This window comes from Balaenoptera ricei, chromosome 11 (genome assembly GCF_028023285.1).
Source record: "Balaenoptera ricei isolate mBalRic1 chromosome 11, mBalRic1.hap2, whole genome shotgun sequence".
NCBI classification, from domain to species: domain Eukaryota; kingdom Metazoa; phylum Chordata; class Mammalia; order Artiodactyla; family Balaenopteridae; genus Balaenoptera; species Balaenoptera ricei.
This window is the reverse complement of record NC_082649.1, coordinates 29,337,623-29,362,315: the sequence shown is the minus strand read 5'-3', so window position 1 is coordinate 29,362,315 and position 24,693 is coordinate 29,337,623. Positions and strand designations below refer to the sequence as shown.

At 42.5% G+C, this 24,693-nt stretch overlaps 1 protein-coding gene across 1 annotated transcript in view; it reads right to left on the bottom strand.

The window, feature by feature from the left end:
• The window catches only part of TNFRSF21 (TNF receptor superfamily member 21), a 65,072-nt gene that overhangs the window by 21,019 nt on the left and 19,360 nt on the right, over positions 1 to 24,693 (bottom strand). Inside the window, exons 3-4 of the mRNA XM_059938543.1 lie at positions 22,716 to 23,210; positions 4,688 to 4,953 (exon numbers count right to left, since the gene is read on the bottom strand). Of these exons, the coding sequence (XP_059794526.1) occupies positions 4,688 to 4,953; positions 22,716 to 23,210 (761 nt within the window). The remainder of the gene's footprint in view (positions 1 to 4,687; positions 4,954 to 22,715; positions 23,211 to 24,693) is intronic.

Sequence of the window (24,693 nt, the reverse complement as noted above, 5' to 3'; positions counted from 1 at the left end):
CTAAGAAGTTAAGAGGAAAGGTAGAATAATAAAAAAAATGCTTTATGAACAAGAAAGGAAAGGGGGGAAGAGAACAGATAGGACAAATACAAAACAAATAATAAGATGGCCAAATACACGGGTAATTACGTTAAAAATGTAACCACACTGAAATTCTCTAGTTAAATGACAAAAACTGTCAGAATAGATTTTTTAAAACCTTAAATATATGCTCCTTACAAAAGACTTTCTTGAAATAAAGCCACAGAAAAGAATCAAAGTAAAAGGACGGAAAAAAAGAGATAACATGAAATTTGGAAGGCTGTGTTAGGTTTTTGTTTTGTTTTGTTTTTTAAAGAGTTTCAGCAAAGTCCCAGTAACTTCCAAACTATTGTCCCACTGCTTTACTGCTTCTCCCAAAAGCTCATGACCAGGAAGGAAAGAATTCAGATGATTCTGGAAGGCTGGGTTCAGTTTTGATGTTGAACTTGAAAGAAGAGCGAACTGAAAAACCCAGCTCATACCTCAGAGAAGGAAAGAGTCAGGCAAGTGAATGAATACATAAACTGTGATAAATCCAGACAACTGAATATTATTATTTGGTGCTTAAAACAAATGAGCATTCAAGTCATAAACAGACACAGAGGAAGCTTAAATGCATATGACTGAGTGAAAAAAGCCAACCTGAAAAGGCTACACACTCTATGATTCCAACTATATGACATTCTGAAAAAGGCGAAACTGTAAGAGACAAGGAAAAGGTTAGTGGTTGATGTGGGAGAGAGGTGGGTACTGGAGAAGAGAGAAATAGGCAAAGCATAGAGGATTTTTTGAGCAGTGAAAGTATTCTGTATGATAGTATAGTGATGGACATATGTCATTATACATTTGTCCAAATCCATAGCACATATACGACACCAAGAGTGAACCCTAAGGTGAACTATGATGGACTTTGGGTAATTATGATGTGTCAATGCAGGTTCACTCTTGGTAAAACTGTACTATTCTGGTGAGTGAGATTGATAACGGGTGAGCCTGTGCATGTGTGAGGGGAGGGAGTATACAGGAAACTCTGTAACCTCCCTCTCAACTTTGTTTTAAACCTAAACCTGCTCTAAAAACTTGTTTAAAAAAAAAATGCAAAGGAACAGTACACCAAAAAGTAAATTTTACTGTACAATTTGTTATGCATAAATTTTTTTTTAAAGTAAGACTCTGGATGTGTTTAACTCAAAAATGGCTAATAGGCCACCATGGTTAATAATGGACCAGCTGTTCCTGACAGAGGTAACTAAAAGGAACACCAGGGCTAATCCTTTGAGTGGAACATAACATAGGTGTTCTCAGGCTCATGAATAGGAAAAAAACATTAACCATTTTAAACACACACACACGGAGTCATTTTTGCATATTAAGAGCCTATTAACTCCTGGGGCAAAGTCTCAAATTGTCAGCAGTACCACCGTACACACAGACTACAGATCCACTAGAAAATGGAAACTAGGTCTCAATTATGTCCCCTGCGTTTTGATTCTCGTTTGACTCCACAAATCTGAGATAAACTATGAACAAACTGTGCAATCAATAATAGCTGGCAGCCAGAAATCCATGCTCATTGGCTGTTAAAATTAGAGTAAGAGCAGGGTCCACAACACTGCCAGACAATGACGGACATGATTAAAACATGGAACAAGAAGCTTAATACTGCCTTCTCAGCCTCCATCCTAACATGTAGGCTACACTAGAACCAAGGAGAAAGCTACAAGATGTCTTGATGTCACTGTTTCTTACAAAATAAACAACAAAAAATAGATACTAGAATCTTTTGTATATGGAGGAGATAAGAGGAAGGAAAAAACTAAAAGGAACAAGAGCTCGGCACTCGGGGACTAAGGGTTTTGGTTTCTTATTCATTGACCCAGTGAATTTTGCTATAATCACTCTCCCTGACATGTAGTCTCCTAAATGGAGTCTGCACCTTTAGCCCTCTTTTCCCAGCACCTAGGACAGTGCCTGGAATAAAGTAGGTGCTCCATAAACATTGATGAAACTCAATGGAACTATAAGAGAAACATACCAACGTCATTTGGTATAGACAATACTCTACCACCATCATTACCATCATTAAGAAGTACCTTAAAGACTAGGCCCAAGGGGCTTCCCTGGTGGCGCAGTGGTTGAGAATCTGCCTGCCGATGCAGCGGACACGGGTTCGAGCCCTGGTCCGGGAAGATCCCACATGCCGCGGAGCAACTAGGCCCGTGAGCCACAACTACTGAGCCTGCGCGTCTGGAGCCTGTGCTCCGCAACAAGAGAGGCCGCGATAACGAGAGGCCCGCGCACCACGATGAAGAGTGGCCCCCGCTTGCCGCAACTAGAGAAAGCCCTCGCACAGAAACGAAGACCCAACACAGCCAAAAATAAATAAATAAATAAATAATAAAATTAAAAAAAAAAAAAAAGACTAGGCCCAAATTCTAAGTGATTGCTGAGTGTACACAGAGAGAGGAGACAGATCTGCAGAACCCGAAAGTAAAGTAAGTTTTAGGCAAATATGACCCAACATAGCAAACCTCAGCCAGTCCTCCCAAGGAAGAATGGATGGCACATAAACCACTGTCTGCTCTTCCTCAATTAAAATGAGGATGGTTCCGTCTTGCAATTCAGCACGGTAAAACAAAGCCCTACCTATCTTTCCTCATGGGCCCTTTCAGCTGTCATTTAAAAAAATGTTTTAAACCACAGAAGTAATGTTTTCATTACAGAAAATAATTTTTAAAAATCACTTCTAATTCAACCACCTAGATTTAATAAGATAACATTAACATTTATGCATTTTCCTATGTTTATATTTGTTTTTTCTAATGAGAAACCTTCTTTTGAACCCTTAACAAGACATCATGATCATCCTTCCACCTTATTAAATACTGCATTGAAGCGACATCAATTACATTTTCTCTTTTTTGAGAAACATCGCATCAATTACATTTTCTCTTTTTTGGAGGCATTATCAAGGCGATCCCGTGGCTTATTCTCAAGCATCTAAATCCTTCTTCAAATCTACTGCTCGCCCTAGCAGTTCTTTCCTTAAAGCCAGCACTCCAAGTAAGCACAATAATGTTTTGCCTCTTGAGTCCCTTTGTTTGAACTGCAGCCATTTTACTCAATTGGGGGTCAAACATCTCCCTCTCCTTTCCCCAAATCCAGCTACTCAAAGCCTTGTTTTAGTTGTGAACCATACTTAATTGAGATCGTTTCGCAGAAAGTCACAAGACACTGGTGTGTGCCTTTGAATATTTACCCCCGAGTCTATTATTAAATCTTTTTTCTGAAATTCCACATTTCAAAAAAGTTAAAAATACACCAGGGGCTTTAAAGACTACCTTCAGAGTCAATTAGCACCGATGAACTTTTATCTAGTCACTTAGATAAAAGATCCACCTGATGAATGTTTATTTCAATAATGAAGAAACATTACACTGTTAGTATAGAAAGATAAAGGCACTTGGACTTCTTAAATATATAAAACTGAGTCCCTTGATATACAAATGTGGTACAGAATGATAGTAGATTAGAGTGGACAGGGGGAAAATCTCTCCCTTGCACTTTTAGGTAATGAGTTTGGACCACTGGAAAAGAACACAGGCAGAATTGCCTTTTAAATTTTAAATGGGTTTTATCAAGTCTCAGGGGCAGCGTTTTTCCTTTGGGAACACGTTACAAAACTTCAATTGAAGTCTAAGAAATATGATTCAATAGCCAAATTTGTATTTAATTCATGGCCTTTCAGGGAAGCACCTCATGATTAAGGAAAGGCTAAGTAAAATGAGTTACATCATGACCATAACTACGATTTGCAGAACACCTTCAATGTGTCAGGCATTTTATATACTTTATTTCCAGTTTTTATTAACCTTATAAACTTGGCTTACAAGGGAGGGAACAGAGGCAGAGAAAGTTGAAGTAACGTACCCTTGGTCACCCAGCTAGTAAGTGTCAGAGCCAGGATTCCTATCCAGTGCTGTCTGACTCCAAAGCCAGGGCTCATGGACCAACGATTATAAATAAATCACACTCTGGGGTCCCCTCAGTTTCATCTGAGGCACTGATTGGACAAGCCCAAGGAGAAATATCAATCCTGTTACTATAAATACTGCCAGCGCCACCTGCATCCTTGGGGGTACTCAGGGGTAAGACTGAGCCTTCTTAAACCACATCACAGAAAATATCGTCTGGAAGGGGAAGGGAATAGAAAAAAGTCTTCCTTCTTGCTTTTGTTCAAAGTGTGTTATGCAAAATGAAACTGTCAATTGGGTAACAAGGAATAGATCTAGCCATACAGTCTGATGCCAGAATCCACTCCAAAGGCAAAGATTCTCAACTTTGTACATCAGAATCACTTGGAGAACTTTTAAAAATACTGATTCTTAAAAATACTGGTTCCTAGTCCTGTCCCTAGAGATTCTACAGTGACTGGTCTACAGTGGGGTCCAAATACCAAAATTTTTTAAAAGTTCTCTAGATGATTAATGGAAAACCATTGAGAAGTACTGCCCTAGAAGAGGGGTGTATGTGTGTGAGTGAGACAGAGAGAGAGAACCTAGACACCTACTATCAGTTCTTTCTCCTTATTACATATACCTGGTAAAATCTGGAGCACAGGGACCTAAAGGTTAGTGGGAAAGACACACAATCCGGGTTGCATTACCTGGGCTGTATCTTCCATCAGGCCACGGATCTTCTCCACGACATCGTTGCGCCGGTGCTGGCGCAGGGCGCTAATTAACTGGGCCAGGCTGGCCTCGGGGCCCCGGATGGTCCAGTGCTGCAGCGCTGCGTAGGCCCGCTCGTGGTCTGCCGTGTACCCGTTGGAGAAAGCGGCCACCTCCCTCTCGCTGGCATTGCACAGAAGCTGATAGATATCCTTCCACTGGCTTCCCACTTGGGCTGCTACAAGCTTCAGGATGTCAATACCTATACCAGACACAAAATAAAATAAAACACAAATACAGATATGTGAGGTCTTTACAGAAGGCCAATCTGTTTTAATGAACTTAAAGAAGCATGCTTTCCCATGGCTCTCGACCGTCAAAGGGATGCAGTGCCTCCTACTGCACACGCAGGCCATCCTGGAGACTAGTTAGGTGCCCTCCTGCAAATGTCACTTCCAGAACATGGAACCAGAAGAAGCAACCTGGAAGAAAAATAAATCGCCCCTAAACAATATTTTGAAAGTCAAACCCAAACAAAGTACTCAGAATGATTCCTTTATCGCTGCTAAAAACTGGAACCAAATACATTAGAGACTCAGATGAAAAAAGTGGCGACTTTATAAAATCTAGAAAAGGTAAGCCACAGGTTCAAACTGCAGTGGAGTTTATCCAGCAGTGTCTGGGTAATGGGTGGTAAGAGTCTGGCTATGGTGTCCAGTATATCAAACTGATGAAATTCCCAACTGATCCAGCCCAATGGGGGCATTCCTTCAGAACTTCTAACTTCCCATGCTCTAAAATTCTATGCTCAAAAGGCAACTTTCTGATCGATTAGTCAGTCTCCTAAAGTTGACTTGCACAGTAATAATGAAGACAACAGCAAAATGACAATATACTAACAATAGCTATTATCTTCCAGGTATTATGTGAAGGCATTCGCTCATTAACATTCCAATTGCCCAGGTAAGAAAAAAAAAAAAAAAAACAACAGAAAAGTCAAGCAACTTGCCCAATATCACAAAGGTAGGTGGGTTGGGTTTTGAACCCAACTCACTGGATAATATTATAAATGGAGTCATTCTGGCTCATCAGTTACTTATAAACTCAATCAGCATGGGTCTGCAATCCCCAGATCTGATGAACAGAGGGTGAAAATGCCAAAATCAAATCTTGGGATTTGACAACTCAGGATAAGCACCTGGCACCGACCCTCTGTGAGGTGGGTTTTTCCCTGAGTGGCACACTTTGGTGTCTTCCTCTTTAAGGCACCTTCTCTCTGCAATTACACATTGGCTTTTCCCAAATTTATCCATGGAGTGTATATATAACCCCACAGTAAGGGCTCTGGTAGGTATCACAACAGGTGAATGAGTCTTCTGAATCAATACCATATCTTTGAATGAGGCCATACTCACAAACCCAGGTACCAGATACCAGAGTTATTATAGTTAGCTACAGCTAACAAAGAGGATACACAATGGAATACTACTCAGCCATAAAAAAGAATGAAATAGGGACTTCCCTGGTGGTGCAGTGGATAAGACTCTGAGCTCCCAGTGGAGGGGGCCCGGGTTTGATCCCTGGTTAAGGAACTAGATCCCCCACGCATGCCGCAACTAAGAGATCGCAAGCCACAACTAAGGAGCTGATGAGCTGTGACTAAGGAGCCCAAGAGCTGCAACTAAGGAGCCCGTCTGCCGCAACTAAGACCCAGTGCAGCCGAAAAAAAAAGAATGACATAGTGTTATTTGAGCAACATGGGTGGGCCTAGAGATTATCATACTAAGTGAAGTGAGACAGAGAAAGACAAATACCATGTGATACCACTTATATGTGGAATCTAAAATATGACACAAATGAACTTATTTACAAAACAGAAACAGACTCACAGATGTGGAAAACAAACTTATGGTTACCAAAGGGGAAAGGGAGTGAGGGAGGAATAAATTAGGAGTTTTGGATTAGCAGACACAAACTACTATATATAAAACAGATAAACAACAAGGTCCTACTGTACAGCACAGGGAACTATATTCAATACCTTATAATAAACTATAATGGAAAACAATCTGAAAAAGAATATATATGTGTATAACTGAATCACTTTGCTATACACCAGAAACTAACACAACACTGTAAATCAACTACACTTCAATTTAAAAGTTGAAAAAAAGTCTTTAAAACATTTACTACTCAAAAAAAGGGGGGGGGGGGCGGAATTCCCTGGCGGTCCAGTGGTTAGGACTCTGTGCTTCCACTGCAAGGGGTACGGGTTCGATCCCTGGTGAGGGAACTAAGATCCCACAGGCCACGGGGCGAGGCCAAAAAAAAAAAAATGAAGTCAAGTTCCCAAGTGAAACTTGGGGAGGAAAGCAAAAGAAGAGAAGAGGAGCTTACGGTGGTGGTTAATTGAATTTTTCAATTAACTAGAGGCTAGTCTGGAGGGAAAGAAAAAACGTTTTTTGCTCCAATCATTTGTTGGGGAAAATATTTATAAAATGAGCTATCAACTTTTGCCTGAGAAAAGAGCAATAAGAATTCCTGAAGTTTCCTCGTAAGTGGAGGAATTTGTGGTTCCTCCATGGAAACCCTTCCTCTGCCACGCAATCCCATTGAAGCAGATGACTTGGAAGACTTGCGTGTACATCCTGAACCAACCCTCTGAAAATGGTTTCGGAAAGTAAGTTCCTGGTAGCAGGCTGCTTTCTTGTCAACTGTAAAAGTAGAATGCCACAGATTGAGACCCGACTGTACTTCCCACACTATTTTCCCTGGCAGTGTGAAATACACTTGAACCCTCTGCTTTTCAGTTTTCATAGCAATGTTTAGCCAGATACAGAGCTTCTGATTTCAAGCAGACAGACACCTCAAAAAAAAAAACATGTCTTATTTAAAACCCCGCAGGTAACTTTCAGGAGCAAGCCAGCTCTTTGCGGTTGGTGTGGTCGATTCTTCCAAACACCAAAAGGCTTCTTAGCCCCTGAATCTTAATTTAGGTCAAGTTAACGAAGGCCCACAGTGTCTTACATGGAAACATGACTGTGTTTTCTTGTATGTGGGCCCTTTGCTTAAATCTTCCTAGCGCCAGTGACAGTGTGGCTTTGGGCAGACCACTAACTGTCACGTTCATTTCCTCATTTGTACAATGGAGATACTCAGTATGGTCCCTGGGAATGAGCTGATTAACATTTTCTATAGAGTGGATTTATTTTTGGAAGTACCCCATCATTATAAATGTTCCATACACTGGGCACTACAACTTCAGACTAAATGCATTTCTGATGGAAACACACAGGCTTTATAGAGTAATTACAGAGTTTAAAAGGCTTACGCTTAACAACAGCTCCTTCTTCCAAAAGCCAGTATTTATACTTTTTTTCTGCCACAAAATTTTTTTTAAAAAAGGAAAACATGAAGAATGGGTGCAATGAGATTTTCCTTCAACTACAATTGACTGGAAGCTAAATTTTAGGTCCACAAATCAGATTTCACCTTATTCTTTTGCTATGTAAACATGGAGTCAACTTATGTGAGCCAGCCTGGATCAACAAGGTTCCTCACCACGGGCCCCTCCCACTTCGGAGCTGATAAATACAAAGATGTCAGAGACAACCACTACCTCCGGAGATCCCAGCCTCTCAGCCTAGCACAGTATCACAAACCACAGCAGCAGGAGGGAAGACCAGTCTGAACTAGCCCACGACTTTGGTGTACCCTGCCCCGATCCCGCTATCGCCACCAAAGGGAAAAGAAAAACCTGCAGAATATTTCAGGAGTATTTGTGGGGCAGCCACTGTGTCTTAACTTTGTTTTGCTGGACTGAAAGCCCTTGGGAGATTTTCAGACAAAGAGTTTAGCACCAAGAAAATGAAGTCACACTGATGAAGCACAAAATTTGATGGGATCTGAAAGTGCTCTTCCTTTAGAAAACAAGTTTCAGGCCAAACTAAACAATACAACTAAAGGGAAAAGCAGTAGAATGATTAAACTAAATTGAGATAGCTACCACTGGGGAGGGAGGGGGGTATGTTAGCTGTCCACTACTGGACAGGGGCACAGAGGGGACTTCAAAGGTATTCCCGAGGTTCAATTTCCTAAGCTGGATGGTGGGGCAATGGGTCTTCTTTTTATTTTATTATTGTATTTGATATTTATGTTATTATTCCTTTTAAAACTACATACATATATATAATACACATATATAGACATATATTTACATATACTTTATACCTATACATACTATGATGTGGGATACATAATTTTTTAAATGTTTAATTTTATTGGTGAGGAATCTCATGTAGAAAGGTTAGTGACTAATTCAAGGTTGCCCAGCTAGTTAGTGGTACCTCTGTTGTGGTTAATAGGGAATATGGTATCGCAGAGGAACATTGCTATTCGCTGGAATTATGCTCCTAGGGCATAGTCCACATGTGAATGCACTCGGCATAGACGATGGTGTGTGTGCTTCTTCCTGGCCTGTTATTACTGACCAAGCAGATGCTTGGAAAGTTTTTCTTTAGGGCTAGCAAGTGTAGTTTTTTCCTTTAAAACTATGGTACCCTTTTTTTTAAAAAAAGGAAGTTTCAGCAAGCTTTTTCTATACAGGGCAAGAATAAATATTTTAGGCTTTGAGAACAATACAGTCTCTGTTGCAAGTTCTCAACTCTGTTGTTAGGTGACAGCAGCCATAAGCAGTACAAATGAACCCATGTGCTGTAGTTCTCCAACCCCTGAAACCGTAGCAAATTAGAGAGACCATAGCTAGACTGTCAAATGGCAAAAAGATTTAGAAAAGCATTGTGTTAAAAGAAACACAAACACACACAAAGCTCCCAAAATGAAAGTTCCTACCCCAATGATTAATCTCAATGTGAAATGATAGTAAAATAGAGACCAAATCTCTGGCTGGGTGCCCTGGTCATCTGTCCATCAGCGTTCCGGTAATTTTCATCTAGAATGGAGATAGTCACCATGTGTTGAATTAATCTAACTTGTTTAGCATGATGCCAAATCTCTTTTTTCTTAGGTTGAAAAGTAATACAACCGTCAACCCACGGAAGTGCTGATTGATAGGCAACGAGCTTAACTTCGCTTTTCTTGTGATGGCAGGTCCTGGAGCTCTGGAAAATGGCTGAAGTTTCCAAAGAAGTCATGAAGTAGCCACGCCCTATAAACCAGGGGCTGTACTTGCCAGGGGCTGTGTCTGAGAAGGTGGTCCTGGCACCAGGGAAATGGCTTGTGACTTTTAAGGTGCAGGTAATAGAAAGATCATAAACTTGCTAATCCCAAGATACAGTTTCAAACTCCATGACTTGTTAGTTGTGTGACCTTGGGCAAATGACCTCTACGATTTCAGTGTCCTCATCAGTAAAATGAAAATACCACCTCTTATCTCATAGGCTGGGTAAGGAGATGTATGGGGTCAGGTATTAAACCCGTAAAGCACCTTGCTTCTCCTTCCTCTGTCCCCTCCAGTTCTGGACAAGAGTCACTGGGGCAACGAAGCTGACAGGCGGGAGGAGTTCTGCATAGACATGAGTTCTGCATAGACATGGGTTTTAGCACCAGGACCACAGGCGCTGAACAATGAAGCCGGGCACCAGCATCCTTGCCTCCTGGGTTTTTCAGAACCTCATCAGTATATGTCCGAGGGGGCACCACTGCACAAGAGGGGCACCACCCACAGAAAGGCACACGTGAGAGGTCAACGCTGCCCCCCCTGCCACACACAGGGCATCACAACAGGACTCGGGGGGTTCTTCTGAATGAGCGGACTCTGCCCAGCTCTGATGTGAGGGAGCTCAAGGAAGAGGCACGAGGTGAGCAGTTGGGTTATCGTGGAAGACATGGCATTTTCCCATGCGTTATAAAACCCTGAATCAGATATAATCTGGGTGACAACCCTCATCGGAGGCTCAAGGTCAACGTCAGTATGCAAAAAAAGTTCCTCCTCTTTTAATACGAACCTGAATTGACCTTTATAAGAGAAGGTATTAACGCTCCTTCCTTTTGGAGATAAATATCTGAAATGAGTGCCATCATTAAGAAGCCATGGTAAAGCCTTCCCTGGAAGAGGTATGAAGGACAGTGACGACAGAACTGGAGGAAACAAAGGCCGTCTGGACCCCATGACACAGCCCTCTGGATTTCATGCTGTACAACCATATTTCGTACAGAATGGGTACATCGAAGAGGCGAATGTGTTTATAAGCTTTTTGCTGGTACCACATTCTCATCATTTAAAAGATTCAGGTATTCCCACTGCATCTCCCATCCTTGTTAAATGTCATGGCAGTTATCATTATTCTGCGAGGAAAAGAAATGGCGGGGGTGGGGGGGTGAGAACAAATAATGAGAAAACTCCCATGGAGGCAATTAGTACACAAACTCCTCCCGCGACAGATGACTCCACAGCTATCCCTGTGCTGGTCTGCTGGTTTACACACACACACACACACACACAGAGTCTCCTGAGACACACATGTCGAAAACAGGCCATATGAGCTCAAAACGACTTCCCTGCTACCAACAGCCTGACCCCAAACATGCCCTTCATCGGCAAGTGCTGTGACCCCAGGCTTGCCAACTGCGGACACAAGGGCAAAGATGGACACGACACATAAAACATTTGTACAGAACAACAACTTGTAAGTCAAGTTCACAAATGTGAATAAAAGTCTGGCTTTAGCATGCCATGATGGTCTTCCCTGTACAATGGTCATGTCCTCAGAGATGCCTTTTCTGGCCACCTTCTGCCCGAGCCCCACGTCTGCTTCGAACACCATTATCCCCAGCTACTCCCGGAGCCTAGCACATAACAAAAGTACAATGAATATCTCTGACTGAATGAGTGAATGAATGAATGAATGAGAGCCTTTTTACATCCCTCCCCTCTTGCCTGAAACTCCTCCCCACCATCTGTTATCCCATTAGCCCTGTAACTTAAGTCCCTGAGAATGAGAGGGACCAAATGCTATCACATCCTCGCTGTGTAGCCCTGCCAGATCTACAGTCTCTATGATGACAAGAAGGAAGGCCCACGTGTGGCTGCCAATGGGGGAAACGAGGGCTTCCTGGCACAGGAACCCAGCTGTTGTGCAATAACCTCTCCCTCTGCTGGCGCCCTCTTCCCATTGAGGGCGGTCCACTGAATCCATGTCAGGGCCCAGAGCTCACGGTCTGTCTGGCCTGATAACATAGTAAATGCTCCTAAAAGCAACAACCCCACATGTGCATGGCTTTTTTGCAGTAACCAGCATGTCATAGGATGGTTAAAACATGCTATATCAGGACTTCCCTGGCGGTCCAGTGTTTAAGACTCTGCAATTCCACTGTAGGGGGCATGGGTTCGATCCCTGGTCAAGGAACTAAGATCCCGCGTGACCAAAAACAAAAACAAAAGACAAAAAACACACTATATCGAAAGTGATCACTCCCAAAGCATCACACAGGAAACTGCTTCATCCACGCCAGGAACTTGGTTTGCCCCAGGTTAAAAATACTCCTTCCCTATGGGGGTAAAAAGTTGGAGGAACTGTTTAGATTTCATTTGAAACCCCAAAAGTGATTTCCAAAGCTGAATTCATCAGTATCTTGTTGAAGGTTCAATGGACAATCATTACAAGCTCAGATGAATCTCGGAAGCCGCTAAAAACCACCGTGCAAAGGTCTCGCGGTTAATGGAAGAACTGTTTACCAAGGGCAAACTCTATCAAAGCAGTCGGAATGGAAGATATAAATTTCCATTTCCAGATGGAAGATATACATTTCACTGAGGCTGTGAGGACAAAACTAATAACCTTTTCTTTCATTCCAGGAGGAAAACAAAACAACACAAAACAAAAAATGCCCTCTTCCTCCCTGTCTTAGCCTCTGTATGAAGCCGTTCGTTTATTCATGTAATGAAAATGTACTGAGCCCTTACTGAGCACCAGACACGATTCTGGGCACTGGGGACGTGGCAGCGAACGAGGCAACACAAAATCCTTTTTCCTGGTGAAGTCTGCATTCTGTTGGGGAACGCGGGAAGTAATAAAATATTCCATACGCTGCACAACCAGGAGTGCGAAGAAGTAAGAGACGGCAGGGGAAGGGGACCGAGCTGCAATTTTAGATATGGGGCCTTCTCCCTGATATCTCAAAGAAGGTTCCACTGAGCTAACGTTGGAATCAAGCCCTAATGGAGGTGAGGGAGCAAGTCCTGCGGAGGGAACAGCGGGTACAAAGGGAGGGAGGGTGCGGGCATGTACGAGGAGGGCAGGAAGGCCAGTGTGGCTGCAACAATGAGCGATGGGGAGGGTGGCGGGCGTCAGAGGCCGGATACGGATGGCCAGGAGGGGAGTACAGGTTGCACTGGGCCTTCAGGCTGCGGCTCCGCGTGCAGTGAAAAGTCACTGGGGATTTTGACTTTTCAAGGACAGGACCGCGACGATGTGACTTACATTGGACAGGATCACTCTGGCCGTTGTGAAAAGAATAAACTCAAAGGGGCCCATGCAGAAGTGGAGCAACCAGTCCAGAGGCCATGGCAATGATCCAGGAGGGAGGTGACAGTGCCTTGGGCCAGGGTGGTGGCTGTGGAAATGAGGGCAAATGGTCGCCTTCTGCATCTGTTTTGAAGGTACTGCTGATTGGATTGGCTAATGACTTGAGCATGGGGTGAGAAAGCAGGAAAGGAGTTAAGGACGCTGCTAAGGTTTTGCTCGGAGCAGCGGGAAGGCCAGAGGAGCCGTTTTCTGCGCTGGGTAACTGATGCGGGATTCAGGTTTTCACATCTTAAGTGGGAGGTGCCTGTTGGACATCTGGGTCCATCAGGCAGGTGGGAGGCTATCTGTATGTTGAGTTCAGGTACAAGATCCAGGCTGGGTCGATGCACTTGGGAATTAGCAGCAGATAGATGGCATTTAAAGCCATGGGTCACCCAGGGAAGGGGTGTGTGAGGGTAGAAAAGAGGGGTGAATCCTGAGCCCTGGGGCTCTCCATTATTCAGAGGTGGGGTCCAAGAGGAGGAACTAGCCAAGGAGCTGGAGAAGGAACAGCTGGAGAGGTGGGAGGAGAGCAAGAGAGGGTGGAGTCCAGGAAGCCAAAGGAAGGAAGTGTTTCAGGAAGAAGGGAACCAGGGGACCCAATAGGCCGTAGAGGAAAACTCAGAATTGAACAATGCAGTTAGAATCGTGCTGTCAGACTACGTGAAAAAGAGGCAAGACTGGGGCTAAAACATTGCTACCATATTTTAGAGGTGCTAAAACATCTAAATGCACTTTTTAAAAACTGAAGTATAGTTGATTTACAGTGTTCCAGGTATACAGCAAAGTGATTCAGATATAGATAGATGGATAGATAGATAGATAGAGGTATCCTTTTTCAGATTCTTTTCTCTTATAGGTTATTACAAGATATTGAATATAGTTCCCTGTGCTATACAGTAGTAGGTCCTTGTTGGTTATCTATTTTATATACAGTAGTGTGTACCTGTTAATCCCAAATTCCCAGTTCGCCCCTCCCCAACTCCCTCCCCCTTTGGTAACCACAAGTTTGTTCTCCAAATCTGTGAGTCTAATTCTATTTTGTAGATAAGTTCATTTGTATCAGTGTTTTAGATTCCACGTGTAAGTGATATATATGTTTTTAACCAATGCCTTTCCGTAGCTTGGTGGCAGTGTGCTTTTTTCCTTAGTGGTATATAAAATAACGGTGCGTCTCACAATCAGTGGTGTCTTAGATTTGACGAAATATAGTAAGAACTATTATTTTTTTAATTTATAAACCTGAACCCACCTAATTTTTACAATCTGACATACCATCAACAACCTAGTACGTCAAATTCTGTTCATACGCTGCAAGGGTAACGACCAATTACTCGTGAACAACAATCAACAGAATTAGAGAAATTTCTCCTTCTCTGCAAAATCTGCTTACATAATACCTGACCAGGTTGATTCAAGGACACTCATTTGTAAGGATTTTCTTTTCTACTTGTATTTTAGCCCTACGTGGGGAAGATGCTTATGTGTTTTTCAGTGTCCCAAACAGCTTAAATTCAAAAGCTGTTCAATAAATTAGAGAATAAAATATACATTTAAAACATAAATACCTGTCCTCTAAAGCCTAGAGGAAGAAGCCATTGGTGGGTGGGCCTGGGGAGGACAACAACCTTCCAAGGGCAAAGGCCACACCTTCCTTGACTCTGTGCATGAGATAATGCTTTTGAGGCTGTCGCAATAAGAGGCTTTTCTCCTGCAGTGGTTGTGTGTGCTTTATAATTCTCAAACATCCTAGAGGTTCAACCGAAAGGTGCCATCCGGCTGGAAGTAGCATTACGGGAAGCAAAGGTGGCAAAGACTGGGGTTGGGGAGCGGGGGATGGAGAACAGCCTGCCTGTTCCTGCCTGCTCCCCGAAAATGACTACGGCCCTGGGGGCAGAGCAAGGGCACAGCAACCTCTTAAATGGAATAATCTGCTCCCTTCAGCCCAGCTTCCCGGTGTTTATACTTCAAGTCTACTTCCCGTAGGAAATTTGGGCTGACAGACAGGATGACTGTCTGGAATTTGGAGTCCAGGAGCCTTCTGGCAAAGGAAGGAGAGTTTCTTTGGTTGCAGCTGCTGCTGTCTGGGGCTGAGAAAACTACCCCCTAGTTCAACAGATGTGAGTTCCGATTAGCACGACTCCATCACCTCTGACTTATCTGAAACAGTCTTTATGTTTTCAAACAGCTCTCAGAGCCTTCAGCCATTGGGTATCTGGCTTTAGAATTTTTCCATTTCAAGCAATCCAAGAAAACAGTGAAAAGGAGGAAATCGGGGTGACTTCTATGGAGGAAAACTCATTATTGGTGACAATTTTTCAGTTGTTTTATTTCAGAACAAGCTGGGTTTTGCTAAGGGAAATAAATTTTTCTTGATTGAGCACAATTTTAAAAAATCAACCATAGAAACTAGAGATTTCTAACATTGGAAAAATTAAAATCCAGATTCCAAGAACCAGAAAAATAAATTCAGATTCTAAGAATCAAGGGGCAGTGTCCAGAGTCAGATCAGTGCCTGAGTTTAAAGCCTAGCACTGCCCCTTTGTAGCTGTGTGACCTCGGGCAAGCGATTCTCTGTACCTCAGTTTTCCCACCTGCAAAATGGTGATGATAGTTGTCTACCTCATATGGTCAAGAAAATTAAGTTAATATTTATAAAACATGCTTAGAACAGGATATGGCATTCAGTAAGCATGATACAAGTCTTTGTTAAAGAAAAGCAGACAATGAAAACTTAATGGTTGGGCTTCCCTGGTGGCGCAGTGGTTGAGAATCTGGCTGCTAATAATGCAGGGGACACGGGTTCGAGCCCTGGTGTGGGAAGATCCCACATGCCGCGGAGCAACTAGGCCCGTGAGCCACAATTACTGAGCCTGTGCGTCTGGAGCCTGTGCTCCGCAACAAGAGAGGCCGCGATAGTGAGAGGCCCGCGCACCGCGATAAGGAGTGGCCCCCGCTCGCCGCAACTAGAGAAAGCCCTCGCACAGAAACGAAGACCCAACGTAGCAATCAATCAATCAATAAATCTTTAAAAAAAAAAAAGAAAAACTTAATGGTAGCAGAAACCTTTCTCATAAGGTTAGAAAATTATATTAGTAAGTCACAGTTTATTCCATCTTTTGCACCCCAAAATCACCTCAAGATCTTGCCTATGTGGGTGGTAGCAAACACTCCCTAATCTCACTTTAGAAAAATGTAAAGTGGAAAAGTACTTATTATTGAATTCCTAATGCACTTCATTCGTTCTTCATTTCTCAACACTGCTTATGGTGGTTTTAAGAATTCAGGCGAAATGTTATGTCATTCCTGAAACCTGATTGAAGAGTATATTGATGTTGTTCAAATACATCCAAGGCACAGATTTCAGTTACTCAGCATCTGTCCCTAACCAACCCCTGCAACTTCGGGGAAATATTTATAAGAGAAACACAATCACAATTCCACTCTTACAGTTCAATTGCATCTTACTGCTTCCCCTCGGAAGAGGATGAAGTCTGCAGAGTTGCGAAACTGGGGGATGGTTTTGCTTCATAAGCCCCAATAAAAACCACTTCTCCCACACTGGGCTAATCCTAAAGAAGGAAGCATTTATTCACAGCCTATTGTTGGAATTTGTAAGGACCCAGAACTGAGAACGTGGTCGTTACTGAGTAAAACCTAAAGACAACAGAGATGGGAGGGGATGTGTTTCTGCTTGTTTGCTGGGTAAGGCACGATGATGTCGGGTTTTGCTTTGCTTGAGCAGTGAGTTGTGGATGGGGGAAAGGATGGAAGAAATTAAAAAATATATTACCAGAAACTCAAGATCTAAAATAGAGCTCAGTGCCAGGACAATATCTGAACCTTTTAAGTAAGTGCACTAAGCCAATTCTGTCCTGTTCCTTAAGCAGCACTGTTTTCCCTAAGAACAGTCTTTAGGTACAGATTGGGACGTCAAAGTTATGCAAAAACATGGATGGACCTAGAGATGATCATACTAAGTGAAGCAAGTCACACAGAGAAAGACAAATACCGTATAATATCACTTATATGTGAAATCTAAAAAAATGATACAAATGAACTAATGAACTTATTTACGAAACAGAAACAGACTCACAGACATAGGAAACAAAGTTATGGTTACCAAAGGGGAAAGGGTGAGGGAGGGATAAACTAGGATTTTGGGTTTAACAGATACAGACTACTACAGGACCTAATGTATAGCACAGGGAACTATATTCAATACCTTATAATAACCTATAATGGAAAAGAATCTAAGAAAGAATATAGATAGATAGATAGATAGATAGATAGATAGATAGATAGATAGATAGATATAACCGAATCACTTTGCTGTACCAGAAACTAACACAACATTGTAAATCAACTATACTCCAATTTAAATTTTTTTTTAATTTAAAAATTAAAAAAAAAAGAAATAGCATCTTAGTATCTCGTTCTACAGAATGAGCCCTTTGCCTTTTTGCTGCTGCAGGTACAAAACGGTCTGCTTGAGAAAACATCCGCCAGCTGCCTTCACAATCCCTTTTGCAGTCCACTGAAAGGAGATTCTGTCTTTATATAACACGTGCTTTAAGAAACTACACAGGGAAGGATTACTGTCCCTGTCAAATGCTTCCGATCTCCCTAAGATCCAGGACTACGAATGTGCTCATGGGAACTAAGTGCAGTTTAAACAACATAAATCCAATTCCTTTGCCTCTCACCCTTTTCTCCCCTCATGTTTCTTCATAGCCTGAAGTCTGAAAGAAAAAGGGAATGCGATTGACGAGAGACACTGCCCGTTTTTTGCTCCCTTTCTCACTATCCAGAAGCTCCTCCACAAGTATTTCAGGGCAATTTCCACGCCTCACCTGCTTTCCAAACTTCCCCTCAAAATCCCAAGGGCAACTGGGAACCCAGCTTCATACTTATCACAGATAGTTACAGGTCACAAATAGGAAGAGAGAGAAGTGGGGAAGGCAGAAGGGAGGAGAGGAACAAAGCAAGGAAAGTCAACAGCAAGGACCCATATTAGAAACGGCAACGAGAGAATGGCACTGGCTACCGTTCTCAAGCCATCTCTGTCCTTAACTGGGACAGGACCACTGTTCTGTATGATCCATAATCCTAACAACGTGAATGAGGTGACTGTTTGAAGATCATTTGAGACTTTCTCAGTGCAATGGATGGCCAGTGTGTACACGCTAAGTGTCACTCTCCTTACTTTGGTGCTTTTTGTTTCCAAACCGATCAGACAAGAAATATTGTTTTCCGTGTAACTTCCCAAATAGCATGAACCCACATTAATCTTTAAGTTGAACATTTTGGGCCCCCACTTACCCCATTATGCTTGGGTTATGTTATCAAAAGAATTAAAGTTTTAAAAAATGACAAAAAGTGACTTCCCTGGTGGCAAAATGGTTAGGAGCCCTCCTGCCAATGCAGGGGACATGGGTTCGAGCCCTGGTCTGGGAAGATCTTACATGCCGTGGAGCAACTAAGCCTGTGCGCCACAACTACTGAGCCTGCGCTCTAGAGCCTGCAAGCCACAATTACAGAGCCCACGAGCCACAACTGCTGAGCCCGCGGGCCACGACTACTGAAGCCCGCACGCCTACAGCCCGTGCTTCCAACAAGAGAAGCCACCGCAATGAGAAGCCCGCGCACTGCAACAAAGAGTAGCCCCTGCTCGCCACAACTAAAGAAAGCCTGTGCACAGCAACAAAGACCCAACACAGCCAAAAAAAAAAAAAGACAAAAACATGGCACATTAAGCATTAACAATAGACTTACATCTTGATGTTACTTGGACCTGGTAATAAACTCTTAAATAAATTCTGAATGGACATTCAATTCCTGCTGCTGAAAAGGACATATTACAGGAAACCACAGTACAGTCCCAATCTACCAACAGAAAACTGCTATGACTCCAGAAAGGAAGGAAACATACAAAATGCCACAGCCCCTCAGTCTCCCATCCTCCTGGCCACCTAAGGTCTCGTCCTGGGTTTCCAACACTAGGATTCCATGGAAGTAGGGTAGCGGTTTTGTGGAGTTCAACTTTAAAACCATAAACCCATGGAAGGCAGAGAGGGGTGAGTGGAACCAAAAGAAGAGGCTCTTGTTGGTGAGAAAGATGGGAACCACTGGCCTGGCTTCACAGTGCTGGGGGTCTACATGGCATTCAGGAGCACGGCACCACCTGCTTAAGGTGGGTAAGGGTCAAGTGAGGTCCTACACGACCTCTTATACAGAATACACAGGACTAGGCGATTTTATCCCCACCCTCATCCTCTTGAACAATTCAGCATGAAATGGACAAGGACCAGAAAACGATCTTATTATACAAGATTATCTGCTGCCCAGAACTCACTGCAATCAGATCAACAAGGTATTGTTTCCAGAGGCCTCTCTGAGCACCTGGAATGGTTTTTCTGAAACAGAACCTCTCTTTGTTATGGGATTTTACCTGGGTGTACCTTTGAGAATAGCAATTTGGAAACAGACCTTCCTTAAAAAAACACCTTAAACATAAACTTCCCAATGCACAATCCCGGGGAAAAAGGTTAAACTACTGGAAGAGATAATAACATCTGAGTGAGAGGACTGTGATTTAGTTGGAAAAGTGTATTGCTGAAATACTGCTTTCTCGGAACGTAGGGTCAGGTTTTGTTTGATTTGGCACTTCCATTCTTTCTACAAAATAAGATTGTTTCAAGGACACAGACATAGTAGTTTACAAGGTTACAGTGGCCATAAGAATGCCTAAGATCATTGTATTAAATTGCTTTCTGCTGCTGGACCAGATTTACTTCTACAACTCCCTGTGTTCTCAAGAATTCTGAAAACTGCACTGCAAGAGAGTTTAGAACTATAGCTGACCATAATCTAATCTATAAATCCAGCTACTAAAGGAATGGAGTCGCTTCTTTAACAAAGTGAGGGCTTCCCTGGTGGCGCAGTGGTTAAGAATCTGCCTGCCAATGCAGGGGACACGGGTTTGATCCCTGGTCTGGGAAGATCCCACATGCCCCGAGGCAACTAAGCCCGTGTGCCACAGCTACTGAGCCTGTGGTCTAGAGCCCTCGAGCTACAACTACTGAGCCCGTGTGCTGCAAATACTGAAGCCTGCGTGCCTAGAGCCCATGCTCGGCAACAGGAGAAGACACCACAGTGAGAAGCCCGCGCACCGCAACGAAGAGTAGCCTCCGCTCGCCACAACTAGAGAAAGCCCGCGCGCAGCAACGAAGACTCACGCAGCCAAAAATAAAATAAATAAATAAATAAATTTATTAAAAAATAAAATGAAATAAGAGGAGAATTCCAAATATTTACATAATTAAGCACGACGTGAACACTGTTTTCTGCTAATTAGATATATTAGAACAAGTGTTCTGCCTGGCCACCTTAAAGGACAATTTAATGAAATATCGGATCCTAGGCAGGATCCAGAGGAAAAAGTATGCTGTCTGTCAAGGGCCTTACTGGGTCAACTGACAACTATGGAATACGGACAGCAAATTAAAATATTGTATCCATGTTAAATTTACTGAAGTTGAAAACTGTGCTGGTTTTTTAAGAGAATATCCTTATTGTTAGGAAATACATACTGAAGAATCTAGGCATAAATGGTCATAAAATGGTTCAGAAAAATTATTTTATGTCTGTATATATGTGCATATACATGCTATATATTGTGTACTATGTAACGTTATATTATATAACATTATATATAACATAGATTATTCTACATGGCACATTTTATAATATAAAATTTATATTTTTATAGAAAGAGAGCAAATGATAATGCAAAAGGGCAAAATGTTAACAATAGGTCAATCTGGGCACAGGTATATAGATATTCTTTGTACTATTTTTGTAATTTTTCCATACGTTTGAGATTATATCCAAATTAAAATTTTTTATTAAAAAGGAGGAAGAATTGGAGCCTCCCTTGCCCAGCTGGTTGCCTGCAAAGGGTTGTTTTATTCAAGTCTGTGTAGGTTCATCCCAAGTCAGGGGTTCACCCCAGTCTGACTTTCACTTGGTTTGATCGTTCATATAAATTAGCAAAAAGAAGCAAAATGAGTTGTTTTTTTAAACTTTCTCTACATTTCTGATTATAAAAGTAACATGTACTTATTATAGAAAATTTGGGAAAAAGACAGAAAACTAATAAAGAAGGAAAAAAAATCCACATAAATCTCACCAGATCCCACCAAACTGGAAGAAACATCATCGTCATTTTGGCATATTTCCTTCAGTTTTTATTCCCAAATTTTAAGAGAACTAGGATAATATTCTATAAAGTGTGTAGTGTTGAGCTTTTTTCCCCCCATTCTTTAGCCTAGTATAAACATTTTCCTATGTCATGGGTAAAAAAATAAAAAAATTCATAATAAAATCTTCAATGTCAACATAATATTCTACTATATAGATATGCCATAATTTACATAGCCATTTCCCTAAAACCAGCCCTTTGAGTACTTCCAGTTTTTATTTATTATAAATAATGCTGAATTAAAAGCTCAAGATCTTTGTGCTTAAATTTTTTTTTAGTATTCCTGGTTTATATCTTTATGATAGATTCACAAAAATAGAATTGCTGGGCCAAAGAGTATAAACATTTTTAAGACTCAATACAAAAGGTCAAACCACCTTTTAGGAAGTTAAGCTTACCCCTTTATCTTTAAGGAAAACGATCCCAAATGGGATTATCAAAACTTTGAGCTGAAATATCATTTAATATTAAAGAAAGGGACGTTACTGCCATAGTCTGAAAACTGTAGTCTTCAGATCACACTTAGCTGCTAGGACAAGTTCTATAAGCTATTTTTTGCCCTCAAAAGAGGAAGAACTGAAATAGTCCAGCCTGTATCCACACACACTGACAACTAGGTAAAAGATATAGGGCCCAGCCTCAGATGATAACCGATATACTAAGCTTTGAATGTCTAAAACCCAAAAGACCTTTCTATCTTCCTGATAGAAATGGGATCCTAAAAATATAAGGGGGAAAAAGTACATGTGAGAAAAGTGATAGGAACCTAAAAGCAAGGTTCAAATTCAAAAAGGCAAATTTAAGACAAGTTGTTTTTTTTCCTCCCTCAATTTTCTGAGCAGTCTCCTGTGAAGAAGCAAGGGCTCCAAAGTCAGGAGACATGGATTCAGTCCCATCTGTCCCAAACAAAAGACTCCCCTGGGTCAACGCAGCCAAACCTCTCTGAACTTGATTCCCTCACTTGTCAAATGACAAGGTCGAACAAAGTCCCTAAAGGTCACTCTCACGTCTCTGATGCCAAAACACTGTCCTCTAAATGTGCCATGGGAACAGGTGGCAGAGGAGTTATTCTCTCTGAACATATTATATCGAATGCTGACCACACAACGAGAGATCAAACAGCACTTGGTATTCAAAGATTCCAGAAACTTTGCATTTCCCATTCCTTCCACCCACAGGGACTAGGGAGGGAGAGGCGGGGGATCTGGTAGCGAGGGGAAAAGATGGGAGGCTCACCGTGGCCATTGCAGTAGTAGATCCACTTCTCCCGGTTCTGGGTGGGGGTCATGGATTTCTTGAGCCCCGCCTTTTCCACAATGGTGCTGGGATCCTGCCGGGGCCCCTTCTTCAGAGTCCTCGAGCTTTTCCGGATACTGCACACCACTATCACCACGAGCACCAGCAGCAGGAAAAGCACGATCATCCACGGCAGATGCTCATTGATGTCGAAATGCTTGTGCGGGTTCTGCCTGGGATGGCCCCTCTTGAGGCCTTTGATGGGCGTGCTGGACTTCTCGCCCCCAGTGGCCTCCATGGATGGCAGCAGCTTCAGGATGTGTCTGTGGTGGGGGCCTTGCTGGTGGTTGACTACCTGGAGGTTTGGGAGGGTCTTGTTCATGCCTTCCTCCCCCTTCGCTGAGCTTGTGTTCCCAGGGACTGTCCCTTCCTGGATGCCACTTGGCACCTTTGGTCTAACAGAGGCAGAAGAGTTGGATTCTGTTGAGTTCATGCCTAGAAAAAAAGAGTAAGGAGGGGGGAAGAGCTTTTCTATATGTGGGGCTCTATACATTCCCTCCTCTTCCTAGTCATCTCCAAACCAGGCCAGATAATCCAAGAAAAGATGACCTTTGGAGCCTAAGAATAAATGGCATTGTACATTTTCATAAAGACCCTGACAGCACCTTTATGTAGAAGGTAAAAACTCAGCTTAACAGCTAAACTCACTTCCTCATGTCAAAACCAAGGGCATCCTCAGGGATCCAGTGTCTGAGCTTCACAGCAGCTTCTGTGCTGCACGTACTGGGTCAACCCTTAATTGTTTTGATTATTCAGAAAACTAGTTCCAATTGAATTCCTTTGTCCTTTAGTTTCTTTAGTGCTACTCTCCCACCAGTTGGCTATTTCATGATGCAGTGGTAAAATGGAGAATATGACTAAAATAAAGAAAAGAGCTCGAACTCCAATCTAAGTTTGACTAGTGAAAAGTTTGGTGAGACAGGTCAGTGAATAAAATAAGGCAGGACTTGCTTAGTACGTGCTAGTGATAAGAGGAACAAGATTTGGGCAGGCAGCTTAGTGGAATGCTTTCAGAGAAGCTTCCACAAGCATTCTCTATTAAGGAGTGAAAGCCTGGGAATTTGAGTCCCAAGAGACGGGACCTGGCCTGAATCAACCCCTGAGGAAACCTGGGCAGGTCACGGGATCTCTCTGAGGCTGTTTCTTCATTTCAACTGGCGTTTGTGAAAAGGCCCTCCTTATGGAGTCATCAGGAAGGTCAAACGTAACCACACGTGAGAGTCTGCTGGAAGGCGCAGCTCACATTGGCTGTCATCTCATGAAAATTAAATTTAATCAAAAAGGATTTGAAAATAAAAACAATGTTATTCTTGCCTGAGGTTCAAAATGAATTCTGAGGAAAACTGGGATATACTTAATGGAGGATATAAAGTCCTTTGAAAAAAAGAAATTATTTTCTAGATGTGAATGCTAGTTACCTTCAACGTGACACGGATGTACTTGTTTCCTGAAGCTTCTGCCTTACTTTCCTTTTCTGGCCCACCTCAGATCCAACATTCATCCCTCCCTTCCAGATGTCATGGTATTTTTCTCCCCTTCTCCTTCTGACCTTCAGGCTGTGTCTCCCCCGAGGATTGACTGGGTGTTGGAAAACTTTTAATCTAGAAGGGACCTTAAAACAGCTAAATCACTCATTTATGGTGTCATATGATTGACAAGTTTGTAACCAAGGCCTGGAGAAGTTCAGTGACTTCCATAAGGCCACACGCTGACCTTGTTTCTCTCAGTTTTTATTTTCTAGCTTGATGTCACCTAGTTCTCAGATACTTGCTCCCCCCGACAGATAACTTCTGAGTCTCAATGTTTCTAACAGGTCCAAAGAAGCTAGACTTTAAATAGCCACAAAACGCAAGCCCTTTCTTCAAGGGGTGACTTTGGAATAGACCAGATGGAGAAAACATCCTGGGTCCAAGCCCAT